The sequence below is a fragment of the Cavia porcellus genome, unplaced genomic scaffold, assembly GCF_034190915.1.
Source record: "Cavia porcellus strain 051 isolate PalLab524CR breed Dunkin Hartley unplaced genomic scaffold, mCavPor4.1 scaffold_1, whole genome shotgun sequence".
In the NCBI taxonomy this organism is placed as follows: domain Eukaryota; kingdom Metazoa; phylum Chordata; class Mammalia; order Rodentia; family Caviidae; genus Cavia; species Cavia porcellus.
This window is the reverse complement of record NW_026947484.1, coordinates 182,402,584-182,419,117: the sequence shown is the minus strand read 5'-3', so window position 1 is coordinate 182,419,117 and position 16,534 is coordinate 182,402,584. Positions and strand designations below refer to the sequence as shown.

The 16,534-nt window shown below is 34.0% G+C and overlaps 1 protein-coding gene and 1 pseudogene across 16 annotated transcripts in view; both read left to right on the top strand.

Moving 5' to 3' along the window:
• The window catches only part of LOC100721890 (FSD1-like protein), a 177,541-nt gene that overhangs the window by 79,083 nt on the left and 81,924 nt on the right, over positions 1-16,534 (top strand). For 13 of the 16 annotated variants that reach the window (XR_010039215.1, XR_010039218.1, XM_063224353.1 and 10 more), the window contains 5 exons: positions 675-707; positions 7,193-7,293; positions 7,854-8,105; positions 11,713-11,801; positions 16,412-16,530. Coding sequence is in view for 14 of the 16 variants with exons in the window: in XM_063224353.1 (XP_063080423.1) it covers positions 675-707; positions 7,193-7,293; positions 7,854-8,105; positions 11,713-11,801; positions 16,412-16,530 (594 nt within the window). In the remaining 2 variants the exon portion in view is untranslated. The remainder of the gene's footprint in view (positions 1-674; positions 708-7,192; positions 7,294-7,853; positions 8,106-11,712; positions 11,802-16,411; positions 16,531-16,534) is intronic. The other 3 variants (XM_063224324.1, XM_063224331.1, XM_063224328.1) reach the window with 3 other exon arrangements.
• Positions 3,197-7,184, top strand: LOC134470367 (transcription factor BTF3-like; annotated as a pseudogene).

The following is a 16,534-nucleotide window of genomic DNA, read 5'->3' as shown; positions in this document are numbered from 1 at the left end:
GGACAAATGCTTACATATGAATTTTAATTTGACAACAAATTAAAATTCTTACTGTATATACCAGTGGGATTTATGATGTAACTCCAGAGTGAATAATATCATCTATCTCTACTTGAATTTGTCATTAAACCCTTTTATTTTTTTCTTGGTTTCTTTCTTACTGAAATTACATGTTTTTCATTGTTTCATTTATTTAAAGTTATATTACACCAACTTGAATTTCTTACATGTTCTTATGATAATTTCTGAATGTTAGACTGAACCTGAAACTCGGTTCTGACAACTTCAACATTTACAACCCAAGTCTGGCCCCTAATAAGCAACTCAGTGTACCCCAGAGGCAGTTTTTTTTATATGGATAATGCCCAGGTATGGGAGTACCTTTCTCATTGTCTCTGTCTTTTTTTTTTTTTTTTTGGTATCGAGGTTCGAATTTACGACCTCATGCTTGCCAGGCAGTCACTGTGCTGCTGAGCTGTATTTCTGGCTCCTCATTCTCTCTTAATAGAGGAAATTTTTGCTCAGGTTGAAGGTAAATCTTTTTGTGGGTTCCAACCGTGAACAGTAACAACAACAACAAAAATCCTGAGCATCTTTTATATTGATTTTACTGTGAGGTTTTAAGTTTAAGTTGTAAATCACTCTTTTAACAGTTGCCTGTTTTTGTCTGACAGTGTCCATGTTACTTCACTGAAGAAACATACAAGGTGATGATCTGTGTCTGTCTGGTTCTAGGACTTAGTGTATCTAGCTTGGCTGAATAACTTTTCTCTTTTAACCAATGAGCAGAAACCATTGCAGCAGCCCTTATAGGCTAAAATAGTGCTCTGTCTAGACTGTCTGTATTGGTAGCTTGTGTTTTGGATTTACAACATTACTATATATTATCTGGGTTATATTGTTTATGATAACAACATAAGCTCTGCTTTAAAGTCTGTTATGAATTACTTTCCTGGTCTGATTTTCCCTGCTTTTACTTACATTTGGCATCTTTCTTTTTGTACCATGTTCAGTATATCTAATATTATAGCTTTGCTTTTATTTGTGTGTGACATGGGGCAGGTATGAAATGTTCTATATTTTATAATCATGATTTCAAAAGTTAAAAACCAAAGTTAAAAAATAAAGGTCATTGCTGAAATTAGTAGGGCAGTGCCAGTTATTATTCATGTTGCATGAGTAATAATGTGTTTGTTTAAAGATACCAAACATCTTAACAAGAAACCAGAGCGTGCTGTCTTTTCAAAGCTACCTTGTCTCTTGTTTCCAGTTAATTTGCTCATTATTGGTAAAAGTGATTGTCTAGTGTGTTATAAATTGTAAAATGCTACTGGATTTCATAATGTGTGAAGTTTCATTTGCTTACTTGGAAATTTCTAGACTGTATTTAGCATTTTAGATTATAGATTTCTTTTTTCCATTCCTTAAGATTTTTTATATAAGCTACTTTTGATATGTTACACAAATTGAGTATTCCTTACCCAAAAGGCTTGATACCCAATTTAGGATTTTTTTGGATTTTGGAATATTTTAAAATGCATAATGATATACCCTGGATTAGGTGCCCAAATATGAATCCATTTATGTTTTACATGTGCCTTATGCACATATACTAATGGTGGTTTTATACAGTATTTTTGGTGCACATATGTTTGACTTGGATGAGGTATGGAGTTTTCCACTTGTGGCATCCTGTCAATACTCAAAAAGTTTGTAGTGTTGGAGCATTTCAGATTTTTGGATCTGCTCAACATATATGCATTTACTTACCTTTTCATAAGTATTTATTTATAAGTACTTAGTAAAAGGTGTTACAGGGTTTATAGGAGTAATCACTGTCCTTACCTCCCAAGAAATTTACTCTAATGTAAATATATATATATATATATATATATATATATATCTGTATAGAGATAAATGGGTATATCTATGAAGTAGAAATTATGTGTAATGTATGAGAAAAGGAGGTCAGAAAAAGAAAGAAAGAAAAAAGAACCAAATTCAGTTAACCCAGAGCTGCCAGATATTGAGATGGTCAGTTAGTACAGTGAGCTAAACTGAAAGTAACAGTCTAAAAGTAATAGTTTATTATAATAGCATAAGCAAGAGGCCACAGAGGAAAGCTGTGTGTTGAGTCAGTCAAAAAGGATCACAGTAGAGAGTCTTCTCACTGCTAAGAAACTTCAGTCTAAGGTTCCTACTGTTTTGCGGACCAGAGAACTAAAAATGAGCAGGAGAGAAGAGGGTTAAAACTGGAAAAAGTACTAAAAGAGAGCAGAAGAATGTATCTTCAGCTCTCTTCCACCTTTAAGGAGGTATCCCTAGAGACATCTGAAAAGTATCTTTGTATGGGGCTTCCCTCCTGTAAGTGGGTTTGTGAACAGACATAATGAGGCTAGGAATGAAGACAGGACTATGAGCATGGTGCTGTGGAATTGCACCTCCATGTAGAAACTGCTATATTAGCTGTGCAAGGTATGATACAAGCAAGATAGCCTAGTGTAACCCATTGCCATACCTATTCTTAGTCTGCCAGGTAAAGCCTCCATAATTGCCTGTGTTTGGACAAAAAGGATCACAGGTAAGATTCTGGCCTGAAATCAGACTCCTCAAATGTTTTTTAATGTGTTAGGATCTGGAAGACATTCAATAACAGAATGATATTTAGGCCAGTTCTTGAGGAACTGAGAGAATGTATGGTATGTGGATTTGCAGTGAGGTGGGAGCAACAAGAGGAAAGACACTGAAACTGAATGTAGCAGATTGAAAGCAGATCAAGACCTTGAAATGCCAAACTTAAGTCCTTTGTAGATAATATGGTCCTACACGATGACTTTAAAGTGTGGGAATCATGGCTGTTTTATCTTGTAATAGTGAATAAGATGAATTAGGTAGCAAAAAGCTAATTCAGAAGGCTAGTAAAATGATCTAGTCTAAAGATAACAAAGAGTGTAATTTAGATAGTTAAGTGGCCAAGGTATCTTTAAGAGAAGCAGAGGATGAGAAGATTGTGATTTACATAGGTGGTAATAGCTGTTGTATTTCTTCCAAAAATTGTACTTAGAGCTGGAAGTCTGGAATGCTGCCATGGAGGAGTTCTTATTAACTTTTCTCTAAAACTAAACTGCCATTCTTAATAGCTATGTCTGTTTTTCTTTTCTCCATGCTTCCCTTAATTTCTTTTTTACTGGTAAGTTACAGTTTTTTCTTAAAATCGGTTTTCTGGTTACCAAATGAACTCTTACCATATTTTGAAACACTATTAAGTAAACATTTTGTTTATTTATACAATACAAGTTCTCCCTTACTATTGATTGCTTAGAGTTACCTAGGAAATATTTTTCAAAGTGTATGCTTCTTCCTACTAGATATTTGGGTCCACCAGTGGAGGCAGTAGACTATCAGCACATTATGAAAAGATTTCCTATTTGATTATGATTTTGTTGTGTTTCTCAGTATAGGACTACAGTTTAGGAAGATCAAGTCAGTTTTCAGTTAATAACATCTGTAGTCATTTGCTCAGCTGACATTCATGTTAGAATGTTGCACACCTATTTTGTACAAAGGATAGAGAGGTAAGATATGGCTCTTGACAGTAGTTATTTCCCTTCCTTCAGCTATTCTACACTTGCTGTAGTAACCATATACTGAGGAGACCATATAGTAACCTATAAGAATTGTATACGAATTGTCCTTTTGGGGCTGGGGATTTAGCTCAGCGGCATAAGCGCCTGCCTTGTAAGCAGGCAGTCATGAGTTCCATCCCTGGTACTGATAAAAACGAAAAAGACAAAAAGAATTGTCCTTTCATCATGATCGTTTTAATACCTGCCTCTTTGTTAGAGTTTTTTGTTTGTTTACCTTTAGTGGCTTCTGTTCCTTTAGAGCAGCAAAATCTATGGTGAACCATGGAAATTTGCATTTTGTAAACTGTGAACTGGAGGGGTAGCTTAGTGATGGAATGTTTGTCTGCCATGCACAAGTCCTAATCCCCAGCACTGCAAAAATCGTGAAAAATAAAAAAATCCCCAAGTGGTTCTGATATGCACCCAGATTTGAGAGCCTCTGGTTTGGTTCATTTAATTCCCCCCCTCACCTCTAATTTTACATATACTTTATCTCCTTATCACCTTTCATATGATTCTTTCCTATTTACTCACAACAAAATCTTTTTACCTTTGCTCCATTTTACAACTGTAAAGCAGCCATGGTCATTACTGCTTAAATGTAAAGATAGGATTGGCAATATAAGAAAACATTAGATATTGAAGCAAAGTTAGATATAATGAGCTAATGATATGATTTGTTGTTGTATCCCATCTCCCTTCAGTAGGTACAAAACTAATTTTCTGAAAATAGTGATACTTATGATTCACTAAAACTATTATGTGTAGTTATCAATGTTTGAAGATGAACTGACTTGGAAAAAGGAAGATTAATATATTTTGATGACTTTATTTTAGACAAGTCTTTGGTGAGCTATTTCAAATACCCACTCATTTTTTTCCGGAGGAGATTTCATTTCAGATAATAAGTTTCAAATGAACTTTTGGAGAATAAAATTATAAACTTACTGTTACAATTTATAAACTGTGTTTAGACAGTCTTTTCATAATGTTGCATTCAAAACAGTATTTTTATACTTATTCTTTAAAAAAATAGCAGCAAAGCTCTGCTGGTTTGCCCAAGACCCCTGAGCACCAGCTCTAGTCCCCAACAGCTTCCCAGATGTGCTCTGAGAAGAGAAGAGAAATTATGATGAACCAGGAAAAACTTGGTAAACTGCAGCTACAAGTGCACATTGATGGGAAAGGAACTGCTTGCAGAAATGAGGTGGTTCCTAGAACAACTACAACAGATGATAAAAAAAAACAAAAATTTCAGTTGTCATTAAAAAAGTTAGAGGTAGACAGTATCTCTGGTATTGAAAAGGTGAATATGTTTACAAACCAAAGAACAGTTATCCACATCAATAACCCAAAAGCTCAGGTTTCTCTGGCAGAAAACACTTTTACCATTACCAGCCATGCTGAAATGAAGTGGCTGGCTATATGCTACCCAACAGCTTGATCCAGCTTGGTGCAGACAATCTTACTAGTTTAAGAAGGCTGGATGACGCTCTACCCAAACAATCTATGGGTGGAAAAGCACCACTTGCTACTGGAGAGGATGATGATTAATTTTTTAAAATGTAGTAAATACATACATACACACATACATAGCTATACACACACACACACACACATACATACATACATACATAAAAAAAAATTAGCAACAGAAAGTGTTCTTCAGATGAAGTTTTTTTTTCCAGAAGCCTGATCTAAAGGAGAAAGATAGCTGGTTGAAGTAGGAAGGAACCCTAATGAAAATTTCTTCTGAGGTACCTGCAGCAGCCTGTGTAATCTATGGAGTCCCTTGAGTTCAGGACATGTTTGAAAATCAACAATTTTGAGACACTTTGCCCTATCCAAAAGATAAGAAGAATAGAAATACATGTATTGTTTTTAACTTTTAGAAAAACACAGCGTTGTTTTCCCAGTAAAGATGAAATATTTGAAAGTATACAGACCTTTGATAATCATAGTTTTAGTATTCTTTGTCAACTGATACAAAAAGAACCAGAAAATTGTTACACAGGTTTTTTTTAACTTGAAGTTTACTTTCTTACTATTTATGACTCTTAAGAGTATTGTATTAGTAAGTACTGACTTAGCTGGTCAGACCAACCTGATCAAACCAAACCTTGGAGAAGTTAAAAAATATATTAATTCAGAATAATGAGTATAAATTTTTCTTCATTTGAAGTCTGCCCTTCCTCAGTCAGATTTTGTTCTACTCCTCCTTAATAGAAACTGCTGCCCACCTGAAAACAAGTATTCTTTTCACCTCTGCTCATGCTGTCTTTTTAAATAGGATATAGGGTCAGTTACTTAAATATCTTTTTGAAAGATATCTTTACAAAATTTATCCTTTGGGAAAATTAAGCTAGAACATGGGAATGCTACAGTTGAGTTACAGCTGTGTTGCCAGTTGCCAGTTAAACTGAAAAGTAGAGGAAGTGGTCCTGGGTTCACCATTTAACTCTTTGACACTGGCTGCTTTCTGACAGCAAGACAACATTTAAATAAGTAGATGAATCATATAAAGTGACTATATTTTTCTTGTTTTACCTTTGTCAGGGAGTTTTATTTCAAAATAAGTTGATAGCTTCTTAAAACTTAAGTGGACCTTCGGAAAAAAAATTCTGGTACATCAGTATTGTAAAAATAGCTTGTATTTCTATGTAGTGCTAAGAATATACATAGATATTACTACTTGTCCTAGTTAACTTTAGGATATTCTTGTGTTTTTGATACGAGGGATGGAACTTACAACCTTGTGCTTGCCAGGCAAGCGCTTGTACTACTGAGCTAAATTCCCAGCCTTATTATTGTGTTTTTGGTTTTTGGTTTTTCATTTTTGTGTTTTTTTGTACTGGGAATGGACTCAGGACATTTTAGGATATTCTTAACAAAAAAACCAAATTTTTGTGTGTTTTAAATAGAGTGATTCAGCATATTTAAAATGTTATTAAAAATGTTTGAGACTCAACATATTTTAATTTTGAGACTTGGTAAAAAGCCTAATACAATCCTGTTTACTGTAGCATAATTTGGTATGAGAGGTCAGATTGGATCTTTTCATTTTAATACTGGAAATGCTTTACAGTATTTAATGTTATCCTGTGCACCAATTTGGAAAATTTCTGTTTCTCTTTTTATTAAGAAGAAAAGATCCAGAACAGAAATACCTCGGCTAAGCTTTAAAAGTTTCTTGATTGTGACTATAAAAAGCTTGGTTTTGCTTTTATTTAAATTATTTCCAAAAAAAATAAGCTGTAACGTAATGTCTTCCTTGATTATTTTTCCTTTAGTAAGTCTTGTCTCATTCTGGCATTTATTTTTTTAATTTCAAATTTATGTTTGTTGTGTAAGTGTTGCTCGGTCTGCATAACCTTAGTGTTTTCAGTTTGCTTTGTATGGATGACTTATAATACGCGTGATACAATTGACAACTCTTCGATAATAATTCAGAAGTAAGTGGTACTGCTTCTGTAACATTAAAAATCTTTTCAAAGATTCATAATCTTAGTTTATGAGACATTTCTAGTATAAAATACTTGTTTTTCCTTTTGTTCTTATTTCTGTAGAAGTGGTACGCCATCCCCCAAACGGACATCTGTAGGTTCCAGGCCACCAGCTGTAAGAGGCAGCAGAGACCGCTTTACTGGGGAATCATATACAGTACTGGGTAGGATAAAATGTAATAGTTCTTCATGATCTCAGATTAAAAGTATCATATAACTTTTGTTTATATGATGTTCCACATGCTTAGCACTGGAGTATCTACCTTTGTGTTCAGAGAATCTTTATGGAAACTTTCCTTGTTGAAACCTAGTTGGAATATTTTTCAAATTGAACTTATTGCTACTTTTTATTTTTATTTATTTATTTTGGCTTTTTTTCGTTTTTATCGGTACCAGGGATCAAACTCACGACTGCCTGCTTTCAAGGCAGGTGCTTATGCCGCTGAGCTAAATCCCCAGCCCCTTATTGCTACTTTTAAAACTTTGCTTCGGTTTGCATAATGAGACCAAGGAAGAAAATTACAAAGCATTTTATAATCAGAAAAAAATAAGTAAAGTTGTAGTAAGTACTCTGCATTTAATGTCTGTATTGCCAACGTGATTAATTTCATAGAAATAGTTGAACTTATTTTTTGTGTCATTTGTGGAGTAAGTAACAGGTAAAAAAAATGTGTTTCTCATGAGGAAGAAATGAGTCAAATCTTACTTTCTGATTTTTTTGTAGGGGACACTGCTATTGAAAGTGGACAACATTACTGGGAGGTCAAGGCCCAGAAAGACTGTAAATCCTACAGTGTGGGAGTGGCATACAAAACCTTGGGGAAATTTGACCAATTAGGAAAGACAAACACTAGTTGGTGCATTCATGTCAACAACTGGCTACAAAACACATTTGCAGCAAAACATAATAATAAAGTCAAAGCTTTGGATGTTACTGTTCCTGAGAAAATAGGTGTATTTTGTGATTTTGATGGGGGTAAGTTTATTTTCTCATAAACCACTTTATCATAGTTGCTTGTATTGTAGTACTTCTCTTTGGCAATTTTATATACAGAATTTCTGTTAATACTGTGCTAAGGACATTTTGGCCAGCTATGCTTTCTTCACCAATGTAATCTCAGTTCTAAAATTCACCAGAAAGGTGTATGATGTCTGAGTCCTATAATATATATTATGGCATTTTGAATGGATTTACTTAACCTGAGATTTTTTATTTTGCTAATCATAGTCTTAAGCTTTAAAATTTCTTTCTTTATATTTCCTCACTGCTTTATTACTTGTATGGAGTGGTGGAGTCAGGTTTTTTGACTTGGAGTAGATCTTGGAAATTACTCAACCCATCAGCTATGCAATATAAAATTCTTGGCAAACTATTTCTGAAGAAAGTTGCCACTCATGGGCTTGAGCTTTTTAATATGAAGTTTATTGTCTGAGACAGAAGACTAGCTGTTTGTTGAACAAGTTTTAGGTTTTTCTAAAATGAATTTACTTTATTTCTCTGTAACTATTGAGACTTAAATTTTGCCAGCCAAATAAACACAGAATTGTGTTCCCTTCTCTCTATTTATATGGTAGTTTTTATTTGTTAAAAAATAATATCTGCTTTTTTTGAGCCATTTTTTCAAACTACATTCTTTATTAGCTGTTCCTTTTACAGCTTAATTTTTCAAAGTTCTTATAATCTTCTTTGGTTGTATAAAGTGTTCAAATGTTTTTCTTAAAGGCTGAATTGTGACCAGAATGAAAGAGTGGTTTGGCAACACTGTTTCTAGTAATATGAATTAATAACATTGTTAAAGCACTATTGACCTGTATTGAGCCTAATCCACTAGAGCTTTTTTTTTTTTTTTTACAAAATTCTGTTAGATTGTGCTTATTTTTTTTAAGTTATGAAATTCAAGGTTGATTCTTAATGTTTATAATTTAAAAGAAGAATGTTAACATTCTTCTTTTACTTAAAATACTTTTGGCTAAACTTGTCCTACTATTGAAATGATCTAAAAATCAACTTGAAAATTTATCTTTTGAAAAATCTAAGGTTTTTTGTATTTGGTAAATACCTTCTCTAAGGTTATCTAATTATAAAATATTACAGATGATAAAATATTGAACTGTTATAAAATTAATTCCCTAGAACTTTCTCTCCAAGTTAATACTTCAGTAATACTAAATGTCATCATTTTACGTAGCACTGGGTTCAGATAATTTCTTGAACTGTTAGCTTAATCACTGAAAAAGAAAAGAGGAAAAAAATAATTTTGGCTTGATTTAGTTTTAGAAATGGGGCTGGGGATTTAGCTCAGTGGCGTAAGTGTTTGCCTGGCAAGCAGGTCATGAACTCGATCCCCCAGTACCCACCCACCCCCAATAGTTTTAGCTATGACATGTTATTTTGCTGCCTTCTCTTTTACTAATTACTTTATGCCAGATAAATCATCTTCTTCACAAGTGGTAAATTTATTGGGGCACTTTATTTTTCTGATTAGACTACCAAGATAACAGTTACTTACTTTTTTCTCTTACTCCCCTTACTCTGATTCCACAGAAGTAATAGGAACTTACAGTACGTGTGCCACAGCTGACTCGTATCACTGAAAGCTCTAAAAGGTTAACCATCACTGGCCTAGAGCATAGAGTGCAGCAGTGAGAAGATGTAACGTAGAATGAATCCAATTCTGAAAGCCTTGAAAAATAATAGACTAATCTTTAATAGTGCAGAGGGGTGGTTCTATGTATTTTAGAAAAGTATAGTCAATGATGATTTAGAACATGTATATATATGCTCTGTTATTAGCCACATTAGTAAATAGTTAAAAATGGAAGAAACTGCAAACATAGATAACAAAACTTTTAATAAGCAGTCAGTCTTTAAGCAGTACAAGGCAGGACTGTGTTTTCTTTTTCTTTTCTTTTTTTTTTTTTTTTAAACAATTAGATTGTTATGGCCTACACAGTGCTGTTAACGTGGGAAGCCCTAACAAGTGTCAAATGATTGGTACAAAGGACTTCAGCAATGAGAGTCAGGAATAATGGATTTGATGATATGTTCATAAGTCTTAGTAATTAAATATGAATTGGAGAGAAGAGACAAGAATTTAAGGTTCCAGCCAGTACAACCAAGAAGATAACATTTGTCAGTAATACATGGAGCATAAGGAATCCTGTGGGAAAATAAGATAACAGCAAGACACTACATGGCATTCTTTGGAAGCATTTTGAAATTTAGCGTTTGAACTCAGAAGAGAAGTAAAGCTAAATTCAGTATTTGAGATAGCATCACAGAGTGACTACTGAAGATTTTATAGGATGGTATGTTTAAGCATTACTCCTCTGCTGTGTACTCTGTGAACACATGCAGATTGCTTAATATTTTAAGGTTATTATGTACGTAAAGCACCCAATATTTTGATGGTATACACAAATACTAGTTTTCTTTTTCTTCCTCTTTGTTTGGTGACAGTGGTTTATTAAAATAGCACTGCATAAGAAAATAAAACCTAGACCACTACCTATAATTAGGAGAAAAAGAACAGACATAAAGTATCTATAGGATTAGAATATAAACCAAGAAAACACTCATCAGGGAGCTTCAGCAATTGCTAAGAGTTATAAGAAACCCATCAGTTTGCGTAGTTAGCTGGTCAGAACTACTTTAGGGCATGATCTGTTGACGGGCTGTGGGGATTTTGAAGATTGACAAAACTGAAGCATGAGGGCGATTCCATGATGTCAGAGGCCACAATTTTGAGTATGGCCCTAGTTATTTAAAAGACAAGATTTAATGGGAGTTAATCTAAAATGATGATAGGTTTTGGGTAGAGAAAAAAGTAAGGAGGAAGAAATTTTCTTAATTTAACTGGACTAATGGAACCTTTTAAAAATAATAGTAAAATAATTTATAGAGAGTAAGTAAAATAGTGCCAGATTATAAAGATATAATGGGAATCTTGAAAATCAGGAAAGAAAACTAGATTTGGGCTTTGTTAGCAAGTTTACAGAAATTCAGGTGAGAATTATTAAGTCTAGTCCTTAAGATTTTTTTTTATATTTTGTCATACACTGTTATTTATATTCTTTTTTTTTTCTAAAATTTATTTTTATTAGTACATGTTTGCAGTACTTAATGAATACATTCATCATGGGAAGTGGGTACCTGTACATAACACATCTTAATTCTTTTCTGTCTCCTTCTCCTTCCTCCATCTCATGGTCCCCTTTCCATTTCCAAAAGAGCTATTTCCTATTATCTGTCTTTCATTTTGATTTTTTTTTTTTTTGGTCTTTTTTGTTTTTATCGGTACCAGGGATAGAACCCATGACTGCCTGCTTGCAAGGTGCTTACGCCACTGAGCTAAACCCCCAGCCCCTCATTTTGCTTTTTAAATTATTTGTACTTTAGATTTCTCTTATAAGAGAAACCATGCAATATTTAAGCTGTGTCTCTTTTCACTTAGCATTATTGTCTCAGAGTGCAAAAATTAATGCCAAACTATGTCCTACGTTTTTTGCAGGATAATCTGTTAGAATTGGTAAGATGTTACAGTTCTTTGTAAAATAGAGTTTTTTTTCTCCCTTCCTTTTAGGTCAACTTTCTTTCTATGATGCAGACTCAAAACAATTGCTATATTCCTTTAAGACAAAATTCACTCAGCCAGTACTACCTGGTTTCATGGTTAGTAACTAACTTATATTTTATTTGGCATGGTAACTTTGAGGAGAATAATCTGTGCTGTATTGTTTGGAGAATTAGATTATCTTATTTTTTGTGCTTATCCATTCTCTTTCCCCAGTCCACCCTCTCCAAAATTTGTGATTTTCTGCATATTTTTGGATATTTCACTGAAGTCAGTATTAATATAATACATAAGTGTACACAAATGATAAGCATGTGATTTGATGAATTTCCACAAGATTGCACTCACTTTTGAAACTAGCACTTGTAAGAAGAAATGGGACATTGCCAGCATCTAGGAGCTCCTTGCACGTTTCCAATATTTGATGGCTTTTCTCCAAAGGGGAACCACTATCTTAATACTATAAATTCACTGTGCTTCTTGGTCAATTTTAGATCAGTGGAATCAGACACTATCTTTTTAGCTTAGCATTGTCAGACATATCTATATTCTGTCACTATAGTTCTTTCATTCTGTAGCTGTGTAGTTTTCTATGATTATTTCACAGTGTATCCATTCTCATTTATTTGGATCTGTGGGTAGTTTTCATGTGGGGGCTATATAGACACATACATAATTTTAAAAAGGTCTACTCACTTGCAAGCTGGTTTATAGAAAAAAGTTCACATTTCTCAACACAAAATGAAGCATGATTTTGAATTAATTTCTTAAAACAAATGATATTTCTGGTCCCAGTGCCTTAACCTTTTACATGTCTCTATAAAGCTGGGCTACTGTGGGTAGTTCTTGATCTAGCTAAGTCACCATTATTTTGGCTAGACCTTTCCTTAATTTGGGAGTTAACTCTGCAAATCAGGATGGTATATTTCAGGTGTGGACTCTGTGGACTGTTTTGTAGGTATGTTCTTCCACTGAAGTGTAATCCCCCAGTATGAGGAGGAGGTATTCAGGATAAATGTGGATTTAAAATACAGTGCTTTTAAATCTCTCAGTGATAATTTCCTATTCTATGGACCCTAAAATCTTAAGCTTAAAACAATGATAATAACCAAGACTCCTAGTTTTTCATTATAAAGATAAAAATAATTAGTGAATAAAGTTGTTGCTTTAGGAAAAACACTTTAAAATACTGAAAGGGCTATTTGTTTTTTTCATGCTTCAGCATACACCTCTTCTGTGTAACATAGTTTTGGCTGTTTTTTCAAATTGGCCAATCAGACTCTTAAGTATTTATCATATGTCAGTAAAAAGAGTGTTATTTCCAGTTCTTAGTTAAAAAGGTTCATATTTCAGTTTGAATCAATCTCATGGTGAAACCATAATGAAACGTTAGTGTCATATGATACTTGAGGAGGGCTGGGGAGTTAGCTCAGCAGTATAAGCGCCTGCCTGGCAAGTACAAGGTCTTGAATTCAACTCCCCCCCCCCCCAAAAAAAAGATACTCTAGGAAATTATTTTAAACTTACTAAACTTTTGCCTTCATTGAAGGTTTACTTTTGTTAAGTAAATGAATGTTAATTTGTTGTTTATAAGTTTAATCTTTTTTTTTTGGTGATGCTGGGTATTGAACCCAAGGCCTGACATGGAAGGCAAAAGTTCTACCACTGAGCCACATCGCCAGCCCCACAAGTTTAATTTTTAAGTATTGCATCTTTCTTTTGTTTTAAGTATTGCATTTGAAAAATGCCTACAATTGTAGACATAGCACCATAGTCAGGATACACCTTTCCAATACCCTAGAAAATTCCTTCCTGGTCCTTTGTACTGGTACCCTATCATCACTTTCAAACCTACCATTTGGTAAACTGCTGTTAGCAATTGAAGTTGTGCCTTTTACAGAATGTCCTATCAGTGGTGTAGTAGATAGCCTTTTGATTGTGTAGCACAATATATTTGAAATTAATTCATATTGTGTGTGTCAGTGTTCTCTTTTTTACTACTGAGTGGTGTTTCCTACATGTATGTACCACAGTTTATCCATTGATTACCAGTTGAAGAACATTTGGGTTCTTTCCAGTTTAGGGCAATTACGAATAAAGCCATTATCAACATTCACATGAGATGAGTTTTTGTGTGAACAAATATGATTTCTTTTTTCTTGGGTAGGGTTGCTGGATTACATTAAAAATTTATGTTTAGCTTTATATAAAAATGTTCCCAAAATTATTCTGCCATTTTTTGCATTACTACTAGCACTATATGAGAGTTTATTACATCCTTGCACATTTGATATTGCTAGATTTTTCTTGTTCTTAAGTCATTTTAATAGGTGAATAACAGTGTTTTACTGTTATCATTTGCGCTTTTGTAATGATAAACAATGTCGTACATCTTTTCATGTGCTTGTTTTTCATGTGTATAATTTCTTTAGTGAAGTATGTTAAAATCCCTCTAGTTTTTAGAGTGTTAGTTTCTTATTACTGAGTTTTACAACTTTTTTGAAACTTTGAATGCAAATTCTTTATGACATATGTGTTTTAAGGATATTTTGCATGAGATTGTGACTTGTCTTTTTGCTTTCTAAATAATTCAAAGTAAAGTTTTTCATTTTGATATGAAGTCTAAATTTTTTACTTTTTTCACATTTATGGTCACAAGGATTTTCTCTCATTTCTTCTTGAAGGTTTATAGTTTTAAGTCTGATCCATTTTGAGTTAACTTTTTGGATATCATGGGCTTTAGGGTTTTTTCGTTTTCATTGTTTTTGTTTTTATACATTGGATATCTAATTCTTCTAACACCATTTACTTAAATTGATATTTTTCTTAATCTTTTCAACATTTTATTAAGAAAAAGATAATCTACTGGTAGCAATTTTATAACTTGAATTGCTTTTATACCTTGAGAGTTTATCATTATTGAGCCTGCTGGTGTTGAAATTTTTAAATGTTAATTTATACAGTTTTGTTCACAGGTCAGCAGAGTTTTTGGTATAATATTCTATTAGCAAATATTGAACGCTTCAAATATAATTAAAAGTGAAAATACCAGAATTTCCTGTGTTTTAAGCTTACATGTGCTATATTTTGATACTTTTAAGTCATTTGACTCTGCTGTTTCCTTAATCATGGTGTTCTGTTTCACAAGCAAAGCTGATTTATCTTTCATAAACTTGTTCATATTAGTAATTAATAGATCATAGCAAGGACAGCTAAATGATGCCATTTGTGTTGTTTTGGCAATCCTTTTTTATTTTAAAGAGAAAAAAAATAAAATTTCAAAGTCTCCAAACAATATTAGCACAAACCTTTCTTATCAGTAAACTAATAATTAGTAGTGTAACTATCTTAACTATTTTGTGTGTATGTGTGTATATATTTCCCCTCTCCTTCCCTCTCCTCCTCTCCTTCCCTCTCCTCCTCTCCTCCCCCCTTCTTCTTCTTCCTCCTCCTCTTTCTTCTTCCTTCTTCTTTTCTTCTTCCTCCTCTTCTCCTTTGCCTCATTGGAAATCCTTCTTAAAGTATTGTAAGAGTTCTTATTGGAAACAAGATAGACCAAAAGCTTAGTTTTTACCATGTTAATAGAGGTTTATTAGGCCCTTATTATCTAAGGCTATGTAGAGGACCAACTGGATGGCTCTCATTTGAAGAAGAGCAATTGTCTCCATTTTGGCTAAACCTGGCCCCATTTCCATCTATTGATATGTACAGAGCTGGCTAGGATTTTTCCTTATCCCTTCAATTGACTTTAAGCAATATAAATTGGTCTGGCCAAGGTGCAGATGTGTGGTCTTTGAAGCAAGGCAACAGAGCAGTGTTTCCCCACCCCATATCTCCCAAAAAATATGTGTGAGTCAGGTGGAAAGGAGAATCAGGCTCGAGATAAGAGGCTATGACTTCACAGAGCAGAAAAGAAGCATTGATCCCAAAACATTAGCTACTACCTTGAATTGTGTTATGCAGAGTACTCTTTCTGTGGTACCCTCCTCTCAGATATTACAGAGGTGATTTCAGGCCTCCTACCTAGCCAAGCTCACAGTACTAATGTCCTTTCCGCCATTCTCACAGTCACTTTTCCTCAAGACACTCCCTTCATGAATTAATAAAATTCGGGTTCAGCCTTGCTTCAGTGCCTCTGTAAAAATTAACCATTGCCCCACCTGGACTTAGGACTCCCTTACTCTCTACTACTGTAAATATGCCTTGGTGTCTTTCCCACTGTAGGTTGCATGGACGTAGTAGATTGGATTTTACTCACTAGAATTCTAATAACTTTTCCATGGGATTACAAATACAAACTTCCTGGACCACAAAGAGGTCCAGGAAGGGCTCTCTGAAAGGCTGCATCTTATTGTCAAAACTGAAAGTGATAACTAGGTTGAGGAGGTTGGTTCCATGTGGACTTAACTTTGAAGGTCAGCGTCACTCATGATAGCCATATCTTTTGCCCCCTAATTTAAAACAGGTCAGGCTAAATTTCTGCAGCCTGAGTGCCCTCTCTGCATTGCATGCAGACTTCCTTTGGCCTCTCTGGTTCTACAAGAATCTTGAGTTAGCCTCTGCTTTCACTCAGCTCTAATATGGTTATCAGGAATTGTTGATACTCACATATTTAGCATTTTGTCCTTCAAACAAATTTAAGAAAGAACCATTGGAATTCCAGTGTGGTTTGAAATCTGACTGAGGCTTTATTTTTGTCTTTTCTTAGGTTTGGTGTGGTGGACTTGCTTTGAGCACGGGAATGCAGGTTCCAAGTGCTGTGAGAACACTTCAGAAAAGTGAAAATGGAATGACTGGTTCAGCTAGTAGCCTGAACAATGTTACTCAGTAA